General features: G+C 46.6%; 1 protein-coding gene and 1 long non-coding RNA gene across 2 annotated transcripts in view; one reads left to right on the top strand and one right to left on the bottom strand.

The window, feature by feature from the left end:
* Positions 1–20,472, bottom strand: part of LOC135388970 (uncharacterized) — a 155,220-nt gene extending 134,748 nt beyond the window's left edge. The window contains exons 1-2 of the long non-coding RNA XR_010421552.1: positions 20,319–20,472; positions 20,101–20,235 (exon numbers count right to left, since the gene is read on the bottom strand). This is a non-coding gene — a long non-coding RNA (uncharacterized LOC135388970). The remainder of the gene's footprint in view (positions 1–20,100; positions 20,236–20,318) is intronic.
* Positions 20,473–20,592: 120 nt separating this feature from the next.
* On the top strand, positions 20,593–24,085 carry LOC135388972 (large ribosomal subunit protein mL65-like). Its single transcript, XM_064618863.1, has 5 exons — positions 20,593–21,182; positions 22,263–22,418; positions 22,487–22,598; positions 22,686–22,859; positions 23,554–24,085. Exons 1-5 carry the CDS (start codon positions 20,628–20,630, stop codon positions 24,018–24,020), a joined length of 1,464 nt encoding a protein of 487 aa, XP_064474933.1. The 5' UTR covers positions 20,593–20,627; the 3' UTR covers positions 24,021–24,085.
* The last annotated feature ends 12 nt before the right edge of the window (positions 24,086–24,097 follow it).

Below are 24,097 nucleotides of genomic sequence, written 5' to 3' on the forward strand. Positions count from 1 at the left end.
AAACCGAACAAAAAACAAAAAAAAAACTTCACAGCATAGCACGCTCCTAGAGCCAACCATCATCCCGAGCAACATCGTTCTTTCCCCTGATTGACTGAAAACGGAGGGCGTATACGCCATTTTTGTGGCATTTTGCAGTTCACAATTGCCACAAAACACCCGTTTTTTCATCAAATCAAGGGAGAGAACGTTGTCATTCGGGATGATAGTTGGCTAGGAGCGTGCTATGCGGTAAAGCCCCGCTTCTACACTCTTAAAAATGAACTTCACCGCACAGCACGCTCTTAGCCAACCGTTATCTCGAATGATATCGCTATGTGCCCTGATTTGTTCAAAACGGTAGGCGTACGCTTTTTCTGTGACACTTATGCGGTTCATAATTGTCACAAAAATGGCGTACGCCTCCTGTTTTCAGCAAATATGGGCAGATAACGATATCATTCGAAATGATGTCTGCCTTGGAGCGTGCTATGCGGTGAAGTTCATTTCTAAGCGTGTAGAGTGTGCTATATGAAGTTCTGTTTTTTGAGTGTTGTGGAGAGATACGCTAGTTTTGTGGGGTTGTAATCTTTCCGCTTGTCGATGGTGGATGTGAGTAGCTTGTCCGTGCTTTTCACCATGAACGCTTCTTGGTCTTATCTCGAAACTAAGAGTGGCATTGTGGGCGCCTTCTTCTTCTCCCTAGAAAGCCACCAGAAGACAACGTAGTGCCTTGAAAGGTTGCGCACATAATTTATTCGAGTCATGCCTACCCTCGACAAAAACTTATTTTCATTATTCAAAAATACATCGTTTTTTACTACATGCACATTATGTACAGTTTAAGTGCAGTTCTGACGAACCAAGTTTCAGAAATGGGACTACTTGAAATATGTTATGCTATGTTTACATGTGGCTGGCTCCATGATCTTGGCTACCTCTCAGTTGGTCCCACTAGTTATGGCTGGCTGGTTGGTTGGTGGTGGTGTATCATCTAATGTATATTTATCTGTGTTCGCTGGTGTGTTATTGCCGAGCGTTTCACTATCTTGTGTTAGGAGCTTGCCGCTGCGTCGAACCGGCGCCTCGAATTCTGTCCTGAAGCACGGAACGTAAGTCATCCAACAGACACGTCTTGTAGTTCAATAAAAGAACGGGTCTGCACGGAGGGTCGCTGCTGTCTTGTTCTTCTTCCCCCATCACACTGAACACACAGAAGGGCATCAAAAGGAATTCTCTGTCGTCCCCGTAGGACGTGTAAGGTCCTACCCGGCGACACACCGACCTAGGAACACCGCACAGCTTCATGACTATGCCATCGTATCCAAACAATTCACCCAACCACGGATTTGTGGTCGCTGACGCAAACTGACCTAAGATTATCTCTTGTTTGTCTAGTACGTCGTCTGGAGACACCCGGTGCACTCCTCGGTAGAATGTACCTGGCGCTGTTTCTTCCTCTGGGAGATACGTGAAGGCTTCGAGCATCAACCATCAAAAGCTCTTGTAGCGGAATCTTTCCCAGCCATTGACAACTCCCTCTTCGCAGGCACGTCGGCATTCTGCGTTGAACGCCTTGCACATGTTGGGGCGCCACGTGGAATACATGTAGATAGCAGCGAAGTATTCCAACGGGATGTCCTTCGGGACGGTCTTCGCGAGGCAGTACTTCCAAATATGCGAATATCGTTGATCTACCATTTCGTCGTTCAAATTCTCTCGCACCTCTTCGTCAGTCATATTCAAGGCGCTGGCGATGAAAAGTTTGCATTCGTCTTCTCCGGCGATGGTCCACATGTTCGTTGACAAATTGCAACTTACAACAACACCTCGTAAAATGTCATCCGCGCGGATGGAGCGAAACAGCGCCTCGATATATGACTTCGCCTTCCCTTCCCACCGACGCAGCACTCGCCCTCACACGAAGTCCGTCTCGTTTTATTCTTTCTTTCCTGTTCCGACCTCGCGTTTCCTGTTGCCCGCATTGCCTGTTGCGTTCCGTCCCGGCAATGTAAGGGTGCGTGGTAGTGACGTTATAGTCGATTAACTGAAGCGCTTACAAGGGCAGACAGACAAACAGGGGAAAAAAAAAAAGAAGGGACTTTGGAGAACGCTGCAAGTGAACGAGGCTGCGTAAAAAGCACAAAACAGTCAAAGATTGAGCAAAGTTGATTCTATGCGTTGCTATGCATTGATGAAAATTTGCATCAGCGTAGTGAAGCGCCGTCGCTCGTTCCATTTCTCGCGCGTGCGAGATTGCGAAAAGTTCCGGCGCTGTATCGGAGAGTAAAGGCAAACGAACACTTGGAAGGTGCAGCGAATCAAAACCAGGATGTTCTGGTTTGCTGAACTGGTAAAAACAGGGCAAGCCGAGGAATAAAACTTAGTTTCAATATGTTCATTACGTTGTGTAAAGCTTACACCTCGCTAGAAAACATGCAGTACTTGAAAATACCTCTAAAACGCGTTCACTCAGCGAAGAGCAGCGAATTATAATTTTGGTAATCCTTGTCGCGTTGGACAGCAGCCTCGTCACAACCAGAAACAACACGCTTCCTTTCAAGCACAATGTTTACAACAAGTGATTGTCAAGTAAATAAAACTGAGAGGCGGGAATTTCCGAGTGTGTAGGAGAGTGGAGGTCTGTGTGGTTGCTGGCGTAAAATTTGCTTTGGTAACCGTTAATTTATTTATTTTGTTCTACTAATGGTTAAGAAATGAGTTATGCTTTATTTAATGAACGGTGCCCCCTCCTCGAAAGTCCAAGTACATGCGCAGCATATACAGGGTGTCCCAGAAAACGTGTCATTGAATTATAATAAAAAAACTACACCACCTAGAGTCATGCGGTCAATGGCATTTGTTCTTACTGGGTTTTTGCCACCTCCTCATGTGAATGTCGTGTAACGTAAGTTTAATTATGTAAATTTTTGCGAGCTTAAGTCGGAAATTTGCCTAGTAAATTTGCGCAGGATTGACCGAAGTCCCAAGCAGTCGAGGACGGGCAAGTGAGGGTGACCCAATGGCTTCAAGTTGGCACTGGAGGACGCGTCGCTCAGTGGAATACTGCTGACAGTCGATGGGAATGTGCTGGACAGTGCTTGGAGTATTACAGCAAGGACATGGCATTGTTTTACTATAACCCAGCTTGTAGTGGAAGTATGGGGTGAATGCGACTTCAAACGAAGTGGGTATTAGATATAGGATAGCACTCGCCTCAGTTAAGTTCAAGAGGTATTTTAGAAGGTCTTTTATCCGAATAGGCAGACTGCTTGCAGGTGCTCAGGAGGCCAAATGGCGCCACAAAAGGAGATCCGATGCGAGGCCGGCCCGGATGAGGTTACAGACGCGAACACAGACAGCAGACTTCGCACCATGAAGAATAAACAGCAGAGCGCGTGAGATCGATTGCCTGCAATGCTACACCGACACAAGAGGACCTTCGAGGACATACCGACTTCCAAAACAGCCAAGGTGTACAACGTCAGGGTCGCCGTTTCAGTCTTCGAAATTACTTGAAATGTAACTAGTTCAGCAATTTTTAGATCTTCATACTTCTAATGACACCGCTGCAAAATTTTTTCCCCTCTGGTGTTCCATGTATATCTATTCTTTTTTACTCAGGGAATATATCACGGAACAGCACGGAAGCTCCCGTTCATGTTGCTTAAAAAAAAGAAAAGACATTACTAAAAAACAATAAAAAGTATCCTTACCTATTTTTGTTATGTTCAAGTTTTACAGATTCATCTTCATTTCATCATTGAAAGAATGCTTGTATGGCGATGGCAACATAATAGATTCTTTGTGTATTTGTGTGTGTGGGTGTATTCGCTGTCAGCGCGCATTATGTCAAGTATGCCAGCAAATGTGTGAAATTCTGCATATTTCGCAGAGTGCTTTTCAGTTTTTTTAAAGTCTGAGAAATGATTTCCTTTCTACACTGTTAAAAATGAATAACAATAAAATGAACGTGATTTGTGGAAAACGGGAGGCGCGGCCTCTCTAGTACCACTATGCAGCACATCCTGACAACCATAAAGGCGTACGCCCTCCGTTTTCGACAAAGCACGGGCGAGAACGATGTCATTCGGGACGATGGTTGGCTAGGATACCTACACTCTTAGAAATGAGGGAGGGCGGAGGGGGGGGTGGTGGTGGTGGTGTTGAAAGGGCTTGCCGTTGTCGGCCTCACGTATGTGGGCAACGTCACGACTGACGCCCTGGGGAAATGTGCGTCCTGGGCCGACTTCTAGGGGAACTGTGCCGACGTATGTCTGAAAGCGTCCCAGGAAAAACCCCAGACAGCACAGCCGGCACCTGGATTCGAACCCGGGTAATGGCAGGATAGGTTCGCCGTTGTTGGCCACACAGAAGTGGGCGTCGTCAATAGCAAAAAAAAAAAAAAGATACACAAAACACAAAGAAAGGACGGACGGATGGAGGATAGAGGAGGATGGGGATGTGGTGAGGGTGCACGAGTTCGTCGGGGAGAGCAAAGTATTAGATGGGTCGTTGAGCAAGGCCTGCCTTCTGCATAAAGAGAATGAGGTTTCTTGCTTTGGCTTAAAAATGAACTTCACCACATAGCACGCTCCTATAGCCAACCATCATCCCGAATGACAACGTTCTCGCCCCTGATTTGTTGAAAACGGGAGGCGGAGCCTATTTTGGGACATTATGCACGGCACAGAATAGGCTCCGCCTCCCGTTTTCAACAAATCAGGGGCGAGAACGTTGCTATTCGGGATGATGGTTGGCTAGGAGCGTGCTATGTGGTGAGGTTTTTTTGTTTGTTTTTAGTGTAGGAGCGTGCAGTCAGGGGCGGATCTGGAGGGGGGATCCGGATGTCTTGTTGTCCCCCTCCTCATTTTCCGTCTTCTCATGGTGTTTAATTGACCCTACACTCTTAAAAATGAACTTCACCGCATAGCACGCTCCTAGCCAACCATCATCTCGAATGATATCGTTATCTGCCCTGATTTGTTGAAAACGGGAGGCGTACGCCTTTTCTGTGACACTTATGCTGTTCATAATTGTCACAGAAAAGGCGTACGCCTCCCGTTTTCAACAAATCAGGGCAGATAACGATATGATTCGAGATGATGGTTGGCTAGGAGCGTGCTATGCGGTGAAGTTCATTTTTAAGAGTGTAGATAGCGAATCTAGCATACTGTCCATGTCTGGACTCCCTCCTCAGCAAAATCCGCTCCTGCGCGTGCTATGAGGTGAAGTTCGTTTTAAAGAGTATAGATATATTCATCACGTAACGAGATACACGGCTGTCAACTTTGCGAGCAACGTGCCGCCAATCTAAACAGGCAGGCCGCTCGAATCCCCACATCATCCCCCACCACACACCAACCTGAACCCGAACCGGTATCCCGAACCGGTAACCGAAGTTTTTTAGATCCGTTCGGTTCCGGTTCAGCTCCAAGATGGCACTAGTATAATTACGGTTCAGTTCCGGCTAAAAATTACGGTTCATCCCGGTTTTTGGTGTCAGTTCCGGTTTTCGGTTCGATGCTCTGCTTTTAGTTCTGTACGTGGAGCCTGTTGCGCGACGAGACGACGAGGAACGTAGCGCGCTCGCGAGAGACGTCGGACCACAAACTGACATGCTACTTGTTTTTCCACCTTCCGGGAGTCGACCCCACACCCTTAAAAAATGGGATGCACCACGTAGCATGCTCATAGCTAACCACCATCCCGAGTGACATCGTTCTTTTCCCTGATTTGCTGAAAACGGGTGGGGGTGGGGGGGAGGCGATGTTGATTGAAAAAAAGAAAGGGAGGAAAGGTTAGTCAGGAGCAGGGGTGGATCTAGGATTTTTCTAAGAGGGGGGTCCAGCCTTGGCCAGCATGGTAGATACACGATCTAGTTCAATTAAACACTATGTGCAGACAGAGACTGAGGTGGGGGTCAAGACATCCTGACCCCCCCCCCCCCCCCGCCCCTCTAGATCCGCCCCTGGTCAGGAGTAGGCCGACTTGCTATTCCTTTAAAAAAAATAAGAAAACAAAAACACAAAAACGAGCGCACACACGCGCACACAAAGGGGGGCCTTAGAGGCTGGTCGAGAGGCTGGGAGGCGTATTCTGATATAAGATGACTTGAGTAAGCCCAATCTCCTTTCGCGTACAGTATGTCATACACGGTGGAGAATGTTTCCATAGGGATGATTAAAAATATTTACCAGAATTGTTCTCTGAAGGTTTTAATGAAAACATGCGACATACAGATCTCCTGCACCGGTCGAGCCTGATCGACACTTGTTCGATGAAGTGCTAATAAATTCCAACGGCCGCTACAGCTCGCAGCTAAAGCTATATAAAAAAAAACTATAAAAACCTTAAAAACCACTAAACCAGATGAGACATAAAACCATAAGTGTGTCAGAGGAAACAGAACATTCCTCCTTCGTCTACCCTCCTTTCCAACTCATCCCGCCAGCCTCTCAGTAGGCATCTGACGTACCGCAGTTCGATATACTGAACATCACCGGAGTACCAATCGCTGTCTATCACTCTGAAGACGCAGAACGGCAACAACAGCACCTCCTTGTGCCGAGGGCGGGCTCCGCGTTCTGCAATGTACCGGAATACCCAAGATGGAACACCAGATAGTTCAAGGACAGCACCACCTCTGTATCCTGCAAACCTCGCGGCAACATCTACGCTAACGGACGCGGATAAGAACTGACCAAAGACGACATCACAGCCTAAATCGAAAGAACTCTTGACGCCGCGATAAAACGTGTAGAACCCTATCGCGGAGCGCGGCAAGTCCACTGTCGCTTCCAGTAGCAACCACCAGAAACACTTAAACGTGAAACGTTCCCAACAATCGTCCGCAGCGTCTCGGCACTCTCGATTGAACGCTTTGTTCATGTTCGGAGATTCCAAAGTGTAAACGTACAGCGCAGTAGCATGCTTCGTACCCTGCCAGTAGCGATCCCATATCTCTTCGTAATCTTCCCGGGCAATTTCGGCGTAAAATTTCTTCTTTAGTCGCTTCTTCCTCATCAGGAAGGCATCACGAATGAAGTCAAGAGCGGAGTCTTCGTCCGGGCTGCAGAACGACCCCGAGTCCGACATAATGCTCCCGATGCCAGTGTCGGACTGTGAGACTATACTGCCGCTACGATTTTCTATTCTTCCTATACGCTTCTCCGTGGCCTCTCACTTTCATGTCCGCGGCGGACGCCTCGGCGTCTGGTTGCAGAGCTCGCAGACAACACGGCGGCGGCTTGCACGTGCTACTGAGAGAAACGCTGCCTCTCTCCAAGAGAGTTCCAACGAAACTGAATAGTGGAGCAGTTTCGTCAATCCATATCCATTTCGGTTGGAATGAACAGTCCGTATATGTGACGATTCAAACACCCGCGTTTTCAGAATTGATATTATTGTTATTATTATTGATATATGATAGTATCATTTACACACACCAGTTATTCCACACTGCACCTTGTGAAACAATTTCCGTGAAGTTATTTCATTTGGAGTCTCATGTCGTTATGCCTCTGTATATGGATGCGCGACGGCGAAGTAAACCATACCCGAATTGTTAGTAAGCTTCGCGACCGTCGTACGCGTAACTCATTCGTAAAAAAGGAAATTCGAAGCTCCGTAGCCGTCGTAAGGCACCTATGTCCAGGTGCCGCTCTGGGGAAGGGACGCAGAGTCGAAAGAACATGTCTTCACACGTTGAGAAGATACTCTTTTATTCCTCATTATAGGTACAGTCAACGAAACCGGAGCATTGGATTACTCGAGTTACGATTATGCAGGGTTGTTCATGAACGAACCACGCCCTGCCTTGCTATGCCCCTCTGCGGGGCATGCCCTAAAGGTAACAGGTAAACAGGTAACTTTAAAATAACTAAGTTACTTTGACGTGGTAACTATACACTCTAAGAAGAAAAAAAAGGTAGAATTTCCTACCAAAGCAGGTGGTGGTGGTGATAGGGCTTGCCGTTGTCGGCCTCACGTATGTGGGCAACGTCACGACTCACGCCCTGGGGGAATGTGCGTCCTGGGCCGACTTCTAAGGGAACTGTGCCGACATATGTCTGAAAGCGTCTGAGGAAAACCCAGGAAAAACCCCAGACAGCACAGCCGGCACCGGGGTTCGAAATCGGGTACCTCCCAGTCTCGACGTGACATGGCCAGCACGCTAACCACTGAGCCACGGGAGCTGGTTACCAAAGCAGGTAGAACGACAGCACTTCTACCATTTCGGGCCAATCCACGCGCGCCTTCTTCTCCACCGTGGGTATAAGCGACAGCGTCCCTTTCCCTTGCTGCTCTCTCTCGCCGTTGTCTCCAAGGAAAAAAAAAAAGTAGAATATTCTACCCACGCTGGTAGAACGAGGGTTTCAACCCTGTAGTTTGTATCTACTCTGCAGTTACACCCGGTTTGAGTAGAAACGTGGTTGCAATACAACTCTACCGGGATGGGTAGAAAATTCTACCTTTTTTTCTTAGAGTGTATAGTGTAACGCGTCACATTTCAAAACAAGTAACTGTAACTCAGTTATAGGCTAACTGTAATTTAGCTACCTTTCTAAGTAACCCATCCATGACTGGTACGGTGCGCACGTGATACGTTGCGTGTAGTTGTAAAGGGAAGATTTATTGGCACGCCGATATCGGGGGGATTTCGAGTGATCTGCCTACATAGATTGGCACGCCGATATCGCAGCATGTTTTTCCCCTACTTCACATTTGCCCCAAATGATTACAGAAGCCTTCAATCGATATGCACAAATTCCCGTTATCCATCTCGTGCATAACAGAGACATATTCTACGAAATAGATCTTTCTGCAGATATGTTTGCATATAGAACACAATGGGAGAAGGAGATATGTGAAGTCAAAATACGCGGAGAAAACAATGGCGTTTGAGGTACACCATAACTGGCGTTGACCCCGTATTGTTAAATGAACATATGTCATACCTTCGTCGGGACACTTGTTTTTCCAGCTTGGCCGGTACAAACCGCCTATGCTTGCAGAGGCGAATGGGAGGCATAGAGTGACATGAACAACCAATGAACAATGAGGATCCGAAGACCTCTGAGCCTGTGCCAAAAGTAAAGGGAAAACCAGGGAGCGACGATATAACGCGATGAAATCCCCAGAATCTGAAACCACGAGGACCGTACTGTAACAATACAATGGGCTGGCAGCAGCACAACTTATTATCGATATAGACCTCTCCCTGTTTGTAAACAAATGACGCCATAGTGTTCGACAGCGCCAACAATTTGGTAGAGTTGAACTATTCCCGAAGCTAGGGGGGTCGAACAAGGTCGCGCCCGAAAGCCACGGTTTTGAGGGGATTACGAAGGTCCCTGATGGTCCCTGAAGGGGACGCGACCTTCGGCCCTACTTTTCTTTCAATAGGTGGCAGCGAACAAGTGTCCATTCGTGGAACCCGGTAGCAACTCATATCCTCCAAACGCCCATTTCCACCGACGTCCCAAATCAACCAAGAGCTCACTTCATCCGAAAAAATATTCGGAGGTTCTGAGCTTTCGGTTGATCTGGGCACGCGGGTGGCAGTGACCCATATCCCCCAAATGCTCTTTCCAACCGAGCGCCCAGAACCACCGAAAGCGGGATACTTGAAAGGACACCTTTCCCCTGTTTAACAGGGAGATGAGGAAGAGTGAGCGGTTCCCACGTGTGCGGGAATCCAATGTACAGCTCGAAGCAGAGTTAACTGGAACGCTACTTCGACTGGCGGAGCTAAAGTCCAGAGCTCTGTCCAAACGGCTCTGCTAAAGTCGGGGAGAGAGCAACCCTAGCGGCTCTTACGAGAAATAAAGGCAAATAGTGTTTCGACTGTGTCACTGTTTCTGCGGGGGTGTCCGCCTTGGCATGAGCTGTTGACTCGGCGTTGCCCTCAGCTGTGGTTATCACGGCGATGTTTGTTTGTGTGTTTGTGGCGATTATGTGAAGGTGTATGTCGGCTGAATTGCATGGATGCGATGACTTTATTTCATTGATACACGCGAGGGCGGTCGCGTTCGCTCAGTGGGGCATTTTCAAATTTCTGATGAAACAAAGGAGGATACACGGAGTCTAGTGGCAAATTTATTGGATTTGGTGTCCGCCTTTATGTGTTAATGAGATAACAGCATCGCATCCGCGTGATATCGGTCAGCATACACCTTTACATAATCGCCTCAAACCCAAACAAATGTCGCGATGACAATCACAGTTGATGGTAATGCCGAGTCCACAACTCTTGCCAAGGGCAAGGCGGACACCCTCGCAGCATAATGGCGAATTCGGGTGGTCATTTCGTGGTAACTTTTTTTTTTTTTTAGATCTCGAACAGTCATGTTCTTTGGTCGAAACAAAGCAATCTCGCATGTTCGCGTGGCGCTTTCCGAGCGCCCAGAATTTGCCAGCTAGCACTTTTTTCGTGCTCTCTCGAAACTGTCGAGCAGCGGGTTGCCCAACTCTATCCGGTGTCGTCAAATCAGCACTGCAACGGTGACAAGTGCCCTCATTGGCCCGCACGTCGAAGTTCACGCAATTTCACAGATGACGGAACCCGAAGACGGGCGATCGCGATGCCGCAAGCTTGATCCAAGTGTACGAACTCTGCCCTGATTCAAAAGGGATGAGGCGAGCCTGATCCTGATCTTAAAACCGCTAGATCCCTGGCACTCATGTTCGGGTGACAACTGTCACGTGATCCAGCTCGGGAGCCGACCTAGCAATTTTCGAGCGCTAGGCCGTATTGCCATAAAATCACCACCCGAATTCTCCATAAGTAGGACAGTCGAAACATTATTTCCCTGTATTTCTTTTTCGCTTGTATTTTCGCCAGTGTGGCTCTCTTCCCGAATCGGCGGTCGAAGTCGCGTTCCAGTTAAGTTTGCCTCGCGCTGTACTTCCTGCAACTCACCAGAGAGGGTCACGTGATCCTAGCCGTCACGTGGGTCCTTGGTAGCTGCTCATCCGGTGCTCGAGATGTCCTGTAACGTGATGTATATAGTCCGCCGACTTCTAGAGCTTCTTTTGTTCCCGTACTTAATAATTCAGCGTAGAGATCTAGCATCTGGAACTCCGCTAGATGTAACAGATACGACTGATATAAAAATTAGAGCTGATGCACGGAATCTAAATTAAAGAAGCCTGAGCTTGGGACACGACACTCACAAACGAGATCGCGTTCAAGAAGTGATCTGAACAGACAGATATTTCTAAAATGAATTTTATTCGTATACTCGTCGCTCACGGGAGAAGCACTATCTTCGGAAGCTCATGGAGGTCCGCGTCATGACTCATGAGGCACGGAAAAAGAACATGGTGGGAATGGTATGTCCTGTGGCTGGAACACGTAGCGGGACGGCGGAAAACACACAAACCTCAAGCGCCTTCTGAGGAGTTTGACAGTTCAGACGATATGTTGGTTTCATGCATTCCTACTGCTTGCAAGCTCAATCTAGGGTTTGTTTCAGACGGTTAATTGAGTGTTTTCTGAACGTCTGAACTGTATTAACAGAAAGCATTAAAGAAAAGTAAAGGAGGTCCTTTTTGTAACCTTTTTAGGGACCTATGCCGTGGGCGCTTTATTATTATTCGTTTTCCATTATCATGTGCCTTGGACTCCAGTCACTCATACAGAAAATATCTCTCGATTCGGATCGGATCACTTCTTGAACGCGATCGACATCAATACCGTTCCTTGGCAAACTTCACTTCTGAGTCAGTTGCAGGAAGTACATTGGAATCCTGCACACCCAAGAACCGCTCACCCTTCCTCCTTTCCCTGTCAAACGAGGGAAGCGTGTCCTTTCAAGTACCCCGCTTTCGGTGGTTCTGGGTGCTCGGATGAAAAGAGCATTTGGGGGATATGGGTCACTGTCGCCCGCGTGCCCAGATCAACCGAAAGCCCAGAAGCTCCGAACATTTTTTCGGATGAAACGAGCTTTTGGTTGATTTGGGAGGTCGGTGGAAATGGGCATTTGGAGGATATGAGGCCTAACCGTGGAACCCAGCCCATCCCTTCCGATTTGTTTCGGTTTCGGTCCGTCTACCAACGTCATGATGACGTTCCTCAGGGAAGAGGTCTATTGTGTGCGATAGAAGGGCAGGCTAAAGATTAGTCACTAGCAGAGGTGGGTATCCTCACGAGGGCAGAATACAGACCTCACCTCACGCACATTGAGGCGAGGTGAGGAGAAAGTTCGAGACAAAAGATAGAGGTGAGGGAAATTCTCAGAAAAAACATTGAGGTGAGGGGAGGTGAAGGAAATTTTTAGAAAAAGACTGAGGTGAGAAAATTTCCCAGAGGGAAGATTGACGCGACGAGAAACCTCAGCTGGCAAAAATACATGTGCCTATTGATAATGAAAACTATTAACTTTCGAATTAATACAAGTAAGCAGAGCTCGACGTACACTCTTAAAAATGAACTTCACCGCATAGCACGCTCCTAGCCAACCATTATTTCGAATGATTTCGTTCTCTGACCTGATTCGCTGAAAACGGGGGGGGGGGGGGGGGGTGTACGCCTTTTTTGTGACAATTATGACCAGCATAAATGTCACAACAAAGGCGTACGCCTACCGTTTTCAACAAATCAGGGCAGGTAACAATATCATTCGAGATGATGGCTGGCTGGGAGCGTGCTATGCGGGGAAACTCATTTTTAAGAGTGTACACACTCTTAAAAATGAACTTCACCGCATAGCACGCTCTTAGCCAACCATCACCTCGAATGATACCGTTATCTGCCCTGATTTGTTGAAAACGGGAGGCGTGCGCCGTTTTTGTGACAATTATGAACAGCATAATGTAGGGCACACAGCGCAGGTTGTTGGTGCTGCTTTGGCCAGTTCCCCGGTACCTTCTCAACCGTAAAAGGTCGGTTGTTAAGTTTAGTAAGGGCGTTCTTCAGTGTTCGCCGGATAATAGAGTCGAAGAGTCGGCAGGTGATCAGCACGTGCTCCGTGTTCTCCACGGCGATCCAACGACACCTATATTTTTTTGTTAATTACATACGTAGTTTCTTTGAACAGCTAATATGAACATGGTTTTCAGGGCCGTTACTCACGCTTGCAAAGTCACCATAAGAACTATGAACTATGCTCCTTCTATTTGCCGTATACTGTTTACTTATATGCTCTATTTTGGTAGTTTATTTGTAGTCTTAACCTCTCAATTCATTTTAGTTCGCTTCATAATACGGTAAAAAATTGTAAAGGATTCGATTTCGAGTCCACTTTTTTTCTTTCAAAAATCAATCAACCAATCAATCGAGTCCTACAACCAAGCGTCCTGGAACAGCTGGTTTCCATTTTTTGCTTTCTATTTCTATTCTATCCTGTTCTATTCGAGTCGTGCAGCACCCGAATTATTCCCGTAAATTGTTTTCGCTTCCGTTTGTGTTTCAGGTATTCCGAGTGTGCAATATCCGTTTCAGTTTCTGTTACCGTTACCCGCTATATTTCCGGTACTTAATACCGTTTCCGGTACCTTTCCCTGCTTTTAACCAGACTTCATTAAAGTATATTTGCAGATTAAGATATGAACTGCCGTGTGATGAGACGTGCGGACACCGAGGGGGGATATATTTATTAGAACATAAAATCAAAACGACAAAAAAAATATATATATAGGGAAATGTCAGCCAAACGGAGTGTCAGCTTGCTATTCCACAAGTAAGCAATTAGGAAATAAATGAAAAAACTAAAAGTAAAAACAAAACATAAGAAGGATGAAAGAGATGAAAAAAAAAAGAGAGAGAGAGAGAGAGCTATGTGCATGAAGGTGAGATGTGAGCATGGGGCACTGACGACTGAGATGCCACAAGACTTGAGGCTGCGCATAAGACGTGTGTCGCTGAGAAAGGCAATGTGGTAGTCACAGACTTCTTTCTGTGCCCTCGACAGCTCTGGCGTGGTGCCATCGATCAACACTTACTTTGGCTAATGAAGGGATTTTTGGGACGTAAAAAATTCACAACGTCGATATCACCGAAGCTGTGTACAGCTGGTTTGACAACCAACCAACAAAACCTATGGTCGAGGTGGTTATTCAAGGAGCTTTCGAAAGAAGGATATTTCGTATACACTGCAGTCGAAGCTGACTGTGCGCAGCTATTTCGATTACATTTTCAACAAATTGGCAGGGGGCGAATTTCACATTGCATACGAACTATGATAGTGCACGTGCGGTACGACATGCGAACGTGTATTCCATTAACATAAGACGGTGAGTACAGCGTGCATGCGACGTGATTTTCGGTACTAAAGATTAACCGTTGTACATAATCGTTGCGTCATCCTGCAGCCCCTGAACATGTGACCATACCTGTCTCATACCTGTCTCATTAAATTTTCCTATAACAACAAGATTAAGGATATTCATAACGTCGCCGTGATGCTCAAAGCATTCAAGAAGTACAATGGGAAAAGCGGATCAGGCTGCTCAGGCGGATATCAGGTGGCTCAGGGAGGACCTCAATATTCCCGGCTGCGGAATCCCCTAAGTGATCGAAAGTACTTTATTAACGCGAGGTTCTGTGAAATAATTTATTTGCTGTATTAATTCACAATAAGTCTATCCTACTTAATTTGTAGTGCTAATTTTTTATCGCAGTTGGAATAAAAGTTTTCGTATCCTGGGTTCCTTATATTTCGGCCTTTCGATAATTCGGTTTTCTGACTTTTCGGCCTTCTGATAGTTCGGTTTTCTGAATTTTCGGCCTTCTGATTGTTCGGTGTTTTGATTTTTCGGTCTTCTGGTTTTCGGCCTTTTTATTGTTCGGTGTTTTGATTTTTCGGCTTTTGATTTTCGGCCTTCTGCTAATTCCGCCTTATGAGTTTCGGCCTTATGATTGCCACCCATCCCCGTTCCCCCGAAATGCACGTTCTCGAAACAAGGAAAATAAAAAGAGAGTGCTCGATTGCTTCATAAGATGATATGCCGCGTTTAAAAACACGACATAACTACTTAACCACTCAAATTCACGAATTTTCGATGTCTGTCCAAATCATTTTAGCGGACGAAACACACATTTTTGCAGCCGTGCGGACACGACAGAGCAGCATGTTGGTTAGTTTATTATGAGGTTAGTCCAAGTTCGCCGTTGGCAGTTTCGCGCGCGCGACTGCGCATGTAAGAGACAGATAACATTTATTTACAGTAATTTATTTTGCAACGGGGATGACTCAGGCTTTCCTTCGCTTGACGACCCGAGTCCACAGAGAGAGCTGTTCGTTGCTTCCGCCGTCGAAGACAACAAATGCCATGCGTGTGGTTGACAACACTGGGAATCAATGGTAGACGGCGTTTTCTGGGCTCTCTCACCGCGGGATCGGATATCCTTGGCGTTTGTAGCCAGCAGAGGAAGACACCGGAAACCGAAACGCTCCAACACCAGCCAATGGGGGGAAAGAAAGGTAAAAGTTCGATTGGTTCGCCCGAAAGGCTGTCATTAATGGCCACGCTCATTGTCTCGTGTGAGAGAGACGACTTTCCGGAGTTCATTAGAGATTTCAAGAACGGTGAACACAAACAGTCACCGTGCAACATGCAATAAATAATGACAAGGTGGCAGGAAATAAGCAGGGTTAGCTAAACTTCAGTCTCTTCTCTCCGCGCAACAGGCTACACAATGTGTGCTGACATTATATGATTATGAGCGCTTCGTGCCATACCAAGTACTTGGATAGAGTAGTGCTGAACCGTCACCCACACCTTATCATATCATATGTGTTTTCTTCGAGCAATTATTTGTATATTTTTTACTTAACGGCCTGAAGGGTGTTTACACTCCATCAGGGACAAACGATTGCATAAACGTCCAAAGTACCACAGAAATTACTAAATGGCAATGTGCGTGTACCATGGATGAGGTATGGCAGGCTAAATGGGGAAAGCAGCCTTCAAACATGCGAGACCATGGCGGAACAAATCAAAACAAACATACTATATAGGACTAACGTACTATATATACAGGATTCGGACGGGAACCGTGTTTATTCGGCTTCGGACAGCAGAGCGAATAAATCCGCGCTCCAAGCAAATCAAACAGTTCAGCCTGATGATGACGATGACGAGCTACCTTCAGGAGACCGGCTGGTTTCTCCTTCAAAATATATATTGGCACTGAGCGGCGTGCGGACGTATAGAGACAGATGAAGAGAGGACCGGAGGAAGGAGTTGGGGGGAGGGGTTAGTATGCGTCCTGGGCCGGCTTCAGGGGGAACTGTGCCGACATTTGTCTGGAAAGTCTGCCAGAAAACCCAGGGAAAACCTCAGACTGCACAGCCAGCCGGAGTTGGGATTCGAACCCGCGTCACCTAACAGTCTCCGCGTTCAGGGCGACCACAACTAACCATTATGCCACGTGAGCTGTCAGCAGGTCATGCATACACACCAACGGCATGGACGAGAGGGTTAAGGCGTCCCGCTCGTTAATTGGTGGTAGCTAAGGTCGTGCTGAACACTGGGAGATGGTGGGCTCGAATCCTACCACCGTCTGTGCTGTCTGAGGTTTTCCCTGGATTTTCCGAAGACTTTCCAGACGAATGTCGGCACAGTTCCCCCTGATTGCGGCCCAGGACGCATACTAATCCCCCTTGTCTCCCACGCCTTACTGTTGTCCTCTCTCCATCTGTCCACGTCTGTGCGCCGCTCATAGCTACAGTTGCTTCGCGGCGCAAACACGGAACAAAAAAAGCAGGTCATACACTCGTACATGATAATCACAAGACAAGCTCCAGAAGTGGGATCCAAAGATAGAAACAAGCCTTGCAACCCTTGGATTGATTTGTACCTCTGCGCTGTCAAAATGGCATGTACCTCTCTGGATGAGCCGCGGTACTAAGGGCGTACATACCATAATGCCTCGCGCCACCTTTCGCAGCATCATGAAAAACCACGAGCTTGCCTCTGGTGTTTCCTGCATCCATGCATACACTCAGAGGGTATACCATGAGGTCAAGGTCTTGGTAACACGTACGCGGTGTTGTCAGGGCACTCGGGGCACGAGTGTAAGCTCAGGAGACTGGCCAAAAGGAAGGTTCAGTAGACAAAAAAAAAAAAAAAAAGGAATGTTCATTACATAACTACCGCCAGTACTTTGCATAATGGTATTACAAAAACGGCATAAAAAGCACACGACGTGCGCCTTTTTAAATAAAACGTTGTCCGTGACTGTAGCAGGATTAGTTCTGGAACAGATGCTGGGGAGCTTGCTTTTATTTTTTTTTTACTCGTTCGTGTTTCTCAACATGTCCGTATCTGCCGTTCCACGCGTGCTGACCGAGAGGTCCACGTTACGAACTTTACAATCGGCGAAAGTGTTCGCCTAGCTATATAGCTCTCATTTCAAACTTCTCACCGAGCCTAAGCGACGCATATTTCTGGGTGCACTTGGATTATTTTTTGCAAAACTTCCACCGACGTCAGACGCCATCGCGCTTTCGGATTTTTCCATTCCTGTGTGCATACGTTTGTGTCTGTGGAGACACGCACCCGTGATGGGAACTTGCCCGTTGTGACCTTGCTCGTATGCAAGCTTCACATAACCATCTCGGTAATCGGTACACCTTCTGTACCTTGATCCAACACATGAAATGGTACTCCCAGCACGGAGAGCATTATTTCGTCGTTCGATCTACGCGTATACGCCGTAGGGAAACGAAGCTCCGTTAATTTGAATACTGTATATGTTTGCAGCCGATTACTGTCTGTAAGGGCTCAGGGGATGAAGCACACCAGATTTTACGGTAGTACTTCTACCTCGTTTCGGAGACTAGGGTAGTTCGAATGGAAATCCAATAAATATTCTAAAATTTCAGAATTGCAGCAGCCGACGCTCCTCATGAGTGCCACATTATCCATCGAATTTTTCTTCTCACCTTAGTGGGTGACCACCAGTATACAGTATAGACCTCTCCCTGTTTGTAAACAAAAGTGACGTCATAGTGTTCGACAGCGCCACCAATTTGGTAGAGTTGAACTACTCTCGAAGCTAAGGGGCGAACAAGGCATAGAACAAGGTCGCGCCCGAAAGCCACGGTCTTCAGGGGATTACGGTGGTCCCTGAAAGGGACGCGACCTTCGGTCCTACCAAGTGCCCATTCGTGGAATCCAGCCCTCCCCTTCTGATTTGTTTCGGTTCCAGTCTGTCTACCAACGGCATGATGACGTTTCTCGGGTGGAAGTCTATTGGCAGTGACCACAGAGTAGCAGTGACACAGGTGATTCAATGAACTATTCAGGGGCGACTCGCGTGCAGCTACAGCTACAGCTACCACAGGGCAGAGGTGCGAGTCGGCTGCGAAGAACTGGAAGAGCGCCATCTGTCAAGAAGGCACAGAACGCTACCCGGCGCGAACGGCCGGCGCGTCCTTCGAAAGCTATGTTCGAAAGTGTCCCGCGAATCAGGAAAGGGGTTCGCTCGCACTTAACACCATGCTCATACCTGATACTACGTGGCACTGGCGTAACTAGAAGGGGGACTCTGGGTGTTCAGCCCCCCCCCCCTCCCTCCAGAAGTGGCACCTTTGGTGTAGTGCATCTGGGAGAGGAAAGCGAGGGGAAATCCTGCTCTCCCATGTAATGTAAGGCTAACATGGGAACCCGTCACGAAATATGTTTGTGGCTAAGCCGCTGCCTGACGTTGTTAACTGTGCTCGCCAGTAGGATTGACGCAATACAGCAATAGAGCGGGTATTTTTCAGATCGTAACTGTATACTCTTCGCACTTGGTTCGTACACTCTCAGAAAAAGAGGACAATAATTTCATTTCTTGTGTGGACTCTTTCGGAACCAAATACACCGAAGTTTGTGCGAAGTTTGGGGAATATTGGCACTGTGTGGGAGTAAATTTCGGGTTCAGGGGACAAAATGCGAAGCCCTCCCCCCCCCCCCCCCCCCCCCTAGACGAAAGAAAGAAAATCCTACCTTTCATATGCATTTGGGAGAGGGAACGAGGGTGAAATCCTCTTTCTCATGTACAGTTCCCGTAGAGCCCCTCAGAAATATTTGTGGTTGCGCCAATGCGTGCAAATTCAGCGTCGGGCCCCAGATTCAGCACAAACTAGCCAGAGGGGTGTTTCGGGAGTTCAACCCCCTCCCCCTCCCGAAATCGTAAATTCGGTAATGCATTTAGGAGAGGGGAAAAAAAGGTAACTCCTCTCCTCCGTGTGAAGCTCCGAGAAACCGTCCCGAAATACCATTTTTTCGGCTATACGCTGCAACTAGCCACAAATGTTGGCACTGAGTGAGACAGAACCAGTGGGTTCCACAACATAATTTCTGAACACGAGTAAAATAACGAGTGAAACGAGAAAAAAGAAACTCACGCCCCCCAAGTAGGCAAACGACAAAACAAACAACTTGATTTGAATGATGATGAGTGAAGAGTTTCATCGCTATGGGAGATATACTCAACCCAAGCAATCAGCAAATCGCTCAGACAAGTGCAGGTTTACGTGAGCATCACGCAAAAGGTACATCGCGCTCTCTTTTACTTGCGCATAATGACCTGTCCTTAGCCTGGTGCCCAAAGCACTGACGAGCACTAACAGTACATCACAGGCTGTGATGTACCCGTAAAGCGATGGTGACAGCTCCGTATCAAGAAGTCAGGGAACGAGGACCAGACTCGAGTCTGGTCCTCAATCCCTGACTTCGTTTCAAGTCTTTTTTTTTTTTTTTCTGTCTTTTTCAGCTCCGTACGTACCCCTATCGGGGTACGAAGCTGAAATTCCTTAATTCCCACATAAACTGCAGCGAAACTACAATGAAATTGTGCTTAGGCCTAATGTCTTTTATCTTTTCACACACGCACATACACAGTTCACACACTGCTGAGCATGTGGTATGTGCTGACCAAACTCCACAAAATAGCCTGTTTTGGACTCTTCTTGGTTGTTGTTCGCAGTCAACCAAACATGGCTACTAATTAGTACCTAGGAGCTTTCCTAGACCTCCTCAATGCTTTCTGATGTGAATGTACCTGAGATGAGCAATATGGCAGAGGTGGGTCACACCAACTGAGACAGAAGTTCTGTCGTAGTGCTTGCGGTGTTCAGGACATGACTACATGGCTACAACCTACGTAACTACCATAGCACTTACTGTGATAAGCACTGAAGATGTGTACAACACAGAGAGGGATGAGCCAGAGGAGCTGTGCAGTGTCCACCTCTACGACTTAAACTGTTGACCCTGCCACTATTTCTGAAGTTCCTTTTCATATACGGCATACTTTACCTGCAACGACGCAGGAGCAGGACACACATAAAGTAAACACAGTGCTGTGTGGTGCTGTTATTACTTTTGCTGCTGTTACGTACCTTCGTGCTATATTTCAGAATTTTAGGTATGGTGCCACCGGTGCCACCGAAATTTGGAAACAGACGACAGGAGACGTTTTCACGACAAAGACACAAGTGGAAATAAAGCCCATAACTTATTGTTGAATAATAAAATTCTGGAATTTTAGGGCAATAAAAGACACCATGTTCACGACAGTAAATGAGTGAAACTGCAAAACACTGTAGAAAATTGAGCAACAGACGAAGCGTTCGAACAAGCTCCGTCGCTAAACATGTACCTAGATGACTTCAACTGTCTGGCCACCAAGTGCGCACGTGCTTTCAAAGATGGCTGCCAAAATATTTGTGCCGAAGCGGTTAGGCCGCAATCATTGGATTTACTCGCAAATAAGGCTCATAAATTATGACCTTGCACCAGAAGATGAATACACAGACGTCCCAAAGTATCCTCCAATTCATGATCCATCATACGAAGGTACATTGCTACGTAAGCGCCGAGAATGGTACGACCGAATTCGCGCACTTCCTACGGTGGAGCAGAAGTTGCTGGAGATCGCCAAAGAAAAAGGAAGACAGCGAAGCTACATAATTCAACCACACTCTGACTGCTACAACAACCTCCCCGCGTTTCAGTACGCCACGCGAACTCATGTAATCAAAGGGCTTCCAAATGAGTACAGTGAAACTGATGTCGAAGATGTATACGACCGGCTGAAAACAAACTTGACTGACGCTATAGCGTCTGAGCTGGACATAAACCGAGCAGCAAACGTAAAACGAAAAATGGTGGAACAGACGAAACAAGCAAACATAATACGTCAGATTGTTTCCACGTTGCTCAAAGGACTAGTTTGGCAAATACCCCACCTAGAAACGGCACAGGTAGAAGTATTACTTTTCAAATCGACATTTGGCACTGTGCTCTTTCAAGCATAGCGGTCCTAGATAATTTCATGCATGTAGAATATTTGCGCTGTTTTGTAACTGTGGAATGCATGCAGAAGACTCAGCATGTTTTGGTTTTGTAGCCTACATTCAGAACTGAACCTCTGTATGCAATATGGGGATAGGTCGACTTATATATTTTTTCAATGTTTTTGCTGCAGTGACGTCTAAGTACCAGAATGTGCCTGCCAAAGAGAATTTAGGACCATATTGCAATTTATTGACTTTCTACAGGAGGATACGAAACGGGAAATGTGTGTGTGTCAATGAGACGGATAGTTAGAGACCCACCCCCTTTTTTTACACACGCATACAGATCGGGTAGCTTAAATTTCGTTTACGATGCGGACATGAACTTCAACTTCTGCTCAAGAGACATGTGCTTCCCACCACATGTGACTGTGTGAGCAGTGCTAAAGAGTGTTGTAATAGGGAAAAATGTGCGCACTATGCTGGTAAGTCGTATCATGCTGGTCATCTAGGACATTATTTTCAAACGTGTGCCCATTTAGCAGCATAATAAGCCTGATAGTGGCAGCTACACTACACTCAGGTTACCTCATCCGACCTGGCATCACCACTGTTCAGGCATCAGGGCCTGACTCATGAAAACTGCCTTTTTCTTCATCAAAACCCTGTGCATGCAGTATTACATTGAAAAAGGGGAGAGGTCATGCTCCTGAATTTTGGCCAGTTTCTGCTAAGTCACACACCCAAAATTATGCTAGCAGGACATGCACATAAAGTAGACACATACATGTATGGCACACATTTTGCTTTTTTTTTTTTTTTTTGAGAACACCACCTGCAATCACCTTACCAAATATTCACTTGAAGTTTGCTCGGTCTGGAATGTTTCGACTTATCCCGTTATTGCATACACAGGTTCAATTTTCCCTACAACCTGTATTCGTACTTTAATGTGCAGTTGATATGTCTTGCATTCAAGGCAGAAATGTATACATGAATAATGCATTTAATTTTTTTTTTTGCAAATATTTTCATTGAATCATTTAGGTTGACAGGGAACCACGCTGCAATGCCTTCTGGTGGCACGGACGGTACCACTCAGATAATCTGCCCTGGAACCGCAAGAAAGACTTTATGACAATACCATTTCAGTATCAGGATGCACCTGACATCCAAATTCGGATTAAAGAACCTCTCCCTGAAGTATGTTATACAGCGTTAATATGATCTGTGTTCAATATTCATCTACACTTTCACTTGTTTTTGTGCAGGTCGTTAGCAAAACGGATGCACTGGTACAGTCAGTGGAGGTTCCAGATTTCCCCTATCATCCAACTTTGCTGAAAATGAAATTCAAAGAAAGAGTCCTCACCAGTCTCCCTGGTATTCTTTCACGTTTCATGCCCGTATTGAATTAACCGCAAGAGAAAAGCTACTTCCTGCTGGATTAAAACTTCTCTTCCTTTGCAGGAATATGGCCGAACAAGAAGGGCTGCGACTTCCCGTTAGTGACATTTCGAAGGAGAAACGATTTGATCTTTGAGGGTTGCATATTCAAAAAGGAACAAGATATTGAAAGGGCCTTGGCTGCGTCTGCAGTCCTTGTCGGGTTCGGTAGTCTCAGTGCCTTTTCTACAAGTTTAGGTACGTTTTGTTTGTCACGCTTTAATTTTGCTAGATATCATAGAACATGCCAGATCCTACATGCATGGTGTATGCATCTTAGTGCCTAAAACTATATATTCCCTCTTCAACAGAAATGACAATTGTGTTTCCATTCTGCATGATTATATTTAGGGTATGACTTTTTGGGTTAACCCTGATGCCTCCCGGAATTCTAACTATGTACCAGGTTGTACCCAGCATCACATGCACTATTTAGGAGCAATTTGTATGCATATCCAATGCAAATATTAGAGTGCAGCAATAAAGTATGCAAACATCATCTGATCTTACAACATGTGCTCGTAGCATATGTTATCTTTGACCAACACAGGGCGGCTCGCTAGACGAAAAGCAAAAAATAACCCGGTAACTCCCGAATCGGTACCCTGTATGGCACCCCATTTCACCCCCAATTACTGGTTCCAAAATGGCACCCGATTTTTCTCGCCCGCATCAGGTAAAGTCGTACAATTTAAACCGAAAAAGTCTGACCCCAATTATATTACGACTCTTTTAACTGAAAACTACGTGTTCATCCATATTATCCATTTTCTTGACTTACAAACTAAATTAAAATGAAATTACTACAACTGGCAAGCACATCAGTTTGCACTGGGTTGCTTGCAGCGGCATAGTACCCTGCACATACTACAGTACAAACTACGGTTCGCAGGCTTTACACCGTTGAACGACCTGACATACCCGCTGGTGAGCCAATACATCAACACCGATGGACAGCACTGGGCTTTTTCGCTGTACCAGTTGAACACCAACGGACTTCATCCGGACTTCTACCACGACAATCCCGCGAGGAACCTCTGCTGGACCTCCGGCAACTTGCGTCTCTACGATGTGTACGAAAACGGCGAGCTGAAGGGGTTGAATGATGATGTTCTAAAGACCCTGCTCAAATTCATGCTGAAGAAACCTCGGGCCCCTCTAGGCGCGGACCTTCGGCCATTCCTGGGTGAGGACACCATGACAGAGGAGGAGAGTCAGGCTACGTGGAGCGAACTCCGTATGCTGTACGACAACAGGTTCCACCTGCGATCGGCCATACAGAGGGAGGTTCCAATGTGGGTCCGGATTTACAAGCATCATCCCTTGGCACCACCTTCTCCATACGTTAGACTGACATAGAGAGCCTACATCTGTGTACGTGTGTCATGAATGTAATGTAATATAGAATAAAAAGTTGCAAGATAGTGTTACTGCAA

The sequence above is a fragment of the Ornithodoros turicata genome, chromosome 3, assembly GCF_037126465.1.
Source record: "Ornithodoros turicata isolate Travis chromosome 3, ASM3712646v1, whole genome shotgun sequence".
Lineage (NCBI taxonomy): Eukaryota > Metazoa > Arthropoda > Arachnida > Ixodida > Argasidae > Ornithodoros > Ornithodoros turicata.